This window comes from Chenopodium quinoa, unplaced genomic scaffold, assembly GCF_001683475.1.
Source record: "Chenopodium quinoa cultivar QQ74 unplaced genomic scaffold, ASM168347v1, whole genome shotgun sequence".
Lineage (NCBI taxonomy): Eukaryota > Viridiplantae > Streptophyta > Magnoliopsida > Caryophyllales > Amaranthaceae > Chenopodium > Chenopodium quinoa.
The window spans coordinates 773,269-778,902 of record NW_018745030.1 but is presented as its reverse complement, the minus strand read 5'-3'; the positions used below and the strand labels follow the sequence as shown (position 1 = coordinate 778,902).

Genomic DNA, 5,634 nt, shown 5'->3' with positions numbered 1-5,634 from the left:
TAAACATGAAACTAATTTGTTTCCTTTTGGTACCAAAACATGATACTACTTACAACGAATTAGACATGTACGTACCTCGTGTAAACAATCCTTTGTGCCACTTTTAATCACTTAAAAGTCTCCTAGGGAATAATCACTTCCTAGAAAACAACCAACAACAGTAAATTAATTCTTAATCAAATTTCTAGCAATATAATTAAATTAAAACTCCTTAAAACTTCCATTAAAACAAGTTTTTAAGCTTAATTAATCAATGTAAATTGAATTGGGACAAAAGCCCCAAATTAATTGATTATTAGAAACCTAAAATCCCAATTTAAATAATTGAAACCCTAGGTTTTAAAATCACCAAATCCGAAAAATATAACAACAATTATAATCCAAAATTTATAATATTTATATCATCAAAATATAATTTGATACTAAAAATATAGTCTTTATACTATAAAATTAAAACCACAAAACTAATACATTAAAATTTATACAAGGTGAATAAAACAAGGGAGAAAGAAGAAGAGGAAAACCACGTGGGTCGTGGCTAACCCGGCGGGTCGCCGGCCGACAAAAGTGGCGACGGCAGCCGGAATCCGGCAGCAATGAATAGTGGCAAGGGGTGGCAGCATTGAGAAAATGAGCCATTGCTCACGTATAAAATAAGGAAAGGGAAAGAAGGAAAGGGAAAGAAAGAAAAGAAAAAAAAGAAAAGGAAAAAAAGAAAAAGAAAATAAAGGAAAAATAAAATAAAGGAGAAAGAAAATAAGACTATACTTTTGTGTGGGGCAAAATTTGGTAATGTATGGGGTATTTATAGGAGAGAGAGTTCAAGAATAAGTAGGAAGATTGGGCCTCATAAAATAATGGGCCAAATGAATGAAATGGACTAGGTTGTATTTGTATTAACATGAATTATAAAATGAAGGTTCATAAATAGTTTGTACTAAAATAATTTTCAACCCAACTTAATAATTTGAATCTTTTGAAATTAAATTCCGGAAAAGTACGAATAATATTATAAATAAAATAAAATTTCATTTATAAAATATTTAAAAATATAGGGAATTACAATCTACCCCTCTTAAAAGAAGTTTTGTCCCGAAAATTAGCACAAAATCCTTTAAATTGCAAAAATTTTACATAAAGCCATTTCAAAATTTTCAAAATTATCTTTCTAGAATTCCAATTGTGTCATAATATCGACACTAATACCTTATCATCATCCCAATTTATGCACTTCACTAGATAGATAAGCAATACCATAGCTATGAAAAGTATAAAAACAACACAAAATAGCATAGAATAAGGAAAAAAGCGCGAAATTATACGCATTCTACCCCCCTTAAAGAACAAGAGTTACGCCCTCGTAACTCACCTCATCAAATAACTCAGGGTATCTCTTTCTCATATAGTCCTCGGCCTCCCAAGTAACTTCCTCATACTCTTGGTTTAACCAAAGAACTTTAACAATTTTCACATCCTTATTAAGTGTACTACGCACCTTATGATAAAAAAATTTCACAGGCTTTTCATCATAAGTTAAAGTCTCATCCAACTGAATCGATTCAAGTTGTAGCACGTGCTTAGAATAAGGAACATACTTTTTCAATTGAGAGATATGTAACACATCATGCATTTTCTCAAACTCCATAGGTAATGCCAATTTGTAAGTAACTTTGCCTACACGTTCCAAAATTTCTTAAGGACTCACATACTTGGCACTCAATTTGCCCTTCTTTCCAAATCTCATCACTCCTTTTCTAGGTGAGACCTTCAAAAATTTATCACCTACATTAAACTTATTGTCTTGCCTTTTCAAATCGACATAACTTTTCTGCTTATCTTGTGCAGCTTGGATTCTTCAACGAATCAACTTCACTTTATTCACTATTTCCTCAATATACTTTGTACCTCGAACAAGATTCTCACTGCAGTCATTCCAACATATAAGACTTCTACACTTTTGACCATACAATGCTTTGAAAGGTGCCATTCCAATTCAAGCATCGTAGCCATTATTGTTAGAAAACTCAATCAAATCCAAATGATCCTCCCAAGTACCTTGAAAATCCAATGCACACGCCCTTAGCATATCCTCTATGGTTTGGTTGATCCTTTTATTCTGTCCATCCATTGCTAGGTGGAACACAGTACTCATTTTCAGTGTTGTTCCCAAGTTGGCTTGAACCTTTTGCCAAAATTTTGACAAGAACCTTGAATCTCTATCGGAAATGATGTCTTTAGGCACTCCATGTAGTTGAACTACATTCTTCACGTAGACCTTTGCCAATTGTTTCTTCTTCCAATTTTCCTTTATTGGAATAAATATTGCAGACTTTGTAAGTCGATTTACAATCACCCAAATAGTGTCATTGCCACTTTTGGTTCTAGGCAATCATGTGACAAAATTCATGGATGCCGAATCCCATTTCCAACATGGAATCTCCAAAGATTGAACCTTTCCCCTAGGCCTCATGTGATCAATTTTTACCTTTTGACAAGTCAAGCATTTACTCACAAAATCGACTCCTTCTCTTTTCATATTTTGCCACCAAAATAACATTTTCAAGTCCTTGTACAACTTATCCCCTCCTAGGTGCACTGAATATGGAGTATTGTGGCTTTCTTCCATGATTTTTTAATTCTCTTTAAAACCTCACACTTTTCCGGTATACACCATGGTTCCTTGTAACTAAACTTTCATCATCATGGATCGTGAAATCTAAATTCTTCCCTTGGCTCATTTTTTCCTTAATCAATTGGATTCCTTCATCACCTTTTTGACTCTCTTTTATTTCGCCCAACAATGAACTCCCAATTGAGAGAGCACTCAACCTTGCTTCTACTTCACCATATGTCACAACCTCTAAGTTCAAACGCTTCATATCTTCACATAACTTGTGAGGCACGATTAAAGCATTCACACCATGACTTGATTTCCTACTCAAGGCATCTGCAACAACATTTTCTTTCCCTTCATGGTATTCTATGTTCACGTCATAGTCATTGAACAATTCCAACCAACGCCGTTGTCTCATATTGATATTTGTCTGAGTACAGATATATTTGAAACTCTTGTGATCCGTAAAGATCTTACACTTTACTCCAAACAAATTATGTCTCCAAATCTTCAATGCAAACACTATAGCCGCAAGTTCAAGATCATGTGTAGGGTAATTAACTTCATGAGATTTTAGTTGGCGAGAAGCATGAGCTATCACTTTCCCATTTTGTTGCAACACACACCCTAATCCATTCTTTAAAGCATCACTATATACTCAAATCCATCACTTCCATCAGGTAAGGTTAAAACAGGCGCGGTGGTTAAATGCTTTTTAAGAGTTTGAAAGGCTTGTTCACACTTCTCATCCCATTCAAACTTACTTTCCTTCTTTATCAAGGTAGTTAAGGGTCTAGCAATCTTCGAGAAATCCTTCACAAATCTTCTGTAGTAGCCAGCTAGTCCCAAGAAACTCCTTATGTCAGACACATTCTTAGGCGTAGACCATTCACTCACTGCTTGAACCTTTTTTGGGTCCACATAAACACCATCTTTAGACACATAATGTCCCAAAACTGCAACCTTCTCTAACCAAAATTCGCACTTCGAAAACTTAGCATACACTTATTATCTCTAAGAGTTCTCAGCACTGTTCTCAAATTCTCCTTATGTTCTTCCTTACTTTTCGAGTATACTAAAATATCATCAATTAAAACAACCACAAACTTATCCAAATATTCATGGAATACTCGATTCATCAAATCCATAAAATATTACAGGTGTATTGGTCAACCCAAAAGGCATGACTGTAAACTCATAGTGCCCATATCTAGTCCTAAAAGCAGTCTTAGGAATGTCCTTATCAGCAACGCTTAGTTGATGATACCCCAAACGAAAATCAATCTTGGAAATCACACTAGCTCCCTTTAATTGATCAAACAAATAATCGATCTTGGGAAGTGGGTACTTATTCTTTATCGTCACATTATTTAACTCCCTATAATCAATGCACAACCTCATGCTTCCATCTTTCTTCTTCACAAATAAAACATGTGCTCCCTAAAGAGATGCACTTGGCCTAATATACCCTTTATCCAACAATTCTTGCAGTCGCACCTTCAACTCTCCCATCTCAGCAGGTGCCATTCTATATGGTGCCTTAGAAATTGGTGTCGTCCCAGGAACTAAATCTATTGTAAACTCTAATTCCCTCTTTGGTGGCAAACCTAAAATCTCTTTAGGAAATACATCTAAAAAATCATTCACAATTGGCATATCTTTCACATTCACCTTATTACTCTTTTCCAACTCTTGCACACAACAAAAGAACAAAGGATACCCTTTACTCACAAGTTTTGACAACTTCATTGCAGAAATAATTTTGATACCTTTTGGTTTTCCAAAACGGCTGTAAGACACAATATTTCCCAAAGGACTCCTTAAATGAATCTTCTGCATCTCACAATCAATCTTATCTTTATAAGTGTCTAACCAATTGATACCCAAAATAACATCAAGGTCACCCAACTCAAATTTTATAAGATTTGATGGAAAGTCAGTCTCTCCAATCCTTAAAGGTAAACCCTTATGCATCTTGGTGCACCTCAAATCTTCACCAGTAGGTAATCTAATAGGCAAGTCAATCGGGTTCGGTTCAACTAGTCCCAATTGTTTCACAACAGATCTAGAAATAAAAGAAAAGGTGGATCTAAATTCAAATAAAGATTTAACAGAAATAGAATGAATAGAAAAGTTACTAGTGACAACATCAGAAGACCTTTCAGCTTCCTTCTTACTCATCACAGACAAACGACCTGGAGTGACATTCTTTCATTGATGCTTGGGGTTGTTGTTGTTAACATTTTTGTTTTACATTTCCATTTTGACCATTTGAATTCCCTCCTTGATTGCTTCTTGGAGTAAACTTGTTCCCATTTCTTTGTTGCTTCAGTATTGAGAAACACTCAAACTCCCTATGACCCTTCTTGTTACAAAACCTACACACAACCAAGTATTCATCACAATCATTTCCAAGATGATTTGGCACATCTCTTGCAATTGTAATGCCTTTCAGCTTGGCCATTAGGTCTGGAAGATCCTCCATTGTTCTAAACATTCCTATTCTGGAAATTCCCGTTCCTTGGCTTCTTGAAGTAACCTTTGTTACTCAAATTTACAAAATCCTTACGTTTTTTCTCCAACACTTCCAGTTCCACTATCAGGCGCACTCCTAACATTCAAACTGTACATGTGTGCTACTCTCCCATAAACCTTATCAAGAGTCTTAAAGGTCTTTCATCCCAATTCCTTTTGTAATTGCTTAGTCAAACCTTGCTCAAATCTTTGAGCCTTCAACTCCTCAGTAGGCACTACTTCAGGAGCAAACCTTGACAAGTTCATAAACTTGTTATAGTACTCAGTAATCGACATATTGTTCATTTGCAGATTGATGAACTCTTAAGCCTTTTGCCTCCTTAAGAATGGCGGATAAAACTTCTCCCTAAGTTTGGTTTTGAAATTGTCCTAACCAAAATTAGCCTTAGCACGAAGCATATTTCCCTAATCCCTTCACCAAATATCTTCCTCTTCCATCAAATACATGGCAGCTTGATCCACTCTCATATTAACAGGGCAATTCA

The 5,634-nt window shown here is 35.3% G+C and overlaps 2 protein-coding genes across 2 annotated transcripts; both read right to left on the bottom strand.

Annotated features, from left to right (window-relative positions):
• Positions 1 to 1,235: 1,235 nt before the first annotated feature.
• On the bottom strand, positions 1,236 to 4,015 carry LOC110709096. The gene is made up of 6 exons (XM_021887311.1): positions 3,745 to 4,015; positions 3,379 to 3,582; positions 2,650 to 3,241; positions 2,056 to 2,381; positions 1,370 to 1,674; positions 1,236 to 1,259 (listed from the first exon to the last, which is right to left on the bottom strand). The coding sequence occupies exons 1-6, from the start codon at positions 4,013 to 4,015 to the stop codon at positions 1,236 to 1,238; spliced, it is 1,722 nt and encodes a 573-aa protein (XP_021743003.1).
• A 39-nt stretch (positions 4,016 to 4,054) lies between these two features.
• Positions 4,055 to 5,099, bottom strand: LOC110709095. Its single transcript, XM_021887310.1, has 2 exons — positions 4,921 to 5,099; positions 4,055 to 4,703 (listed from the first exon to the last, which is right to left on the bottom strand). Exons 1-2 carry the CDS (start codon positions 5,097 to 5,099, stop codon positions 4,055 to 4,057), a joined length of 828 nt encoding a protein of 275 aa, XP_021743002.1.
• Positions 5,100 to 5,634: the final 535 nt, after the last annotated feature.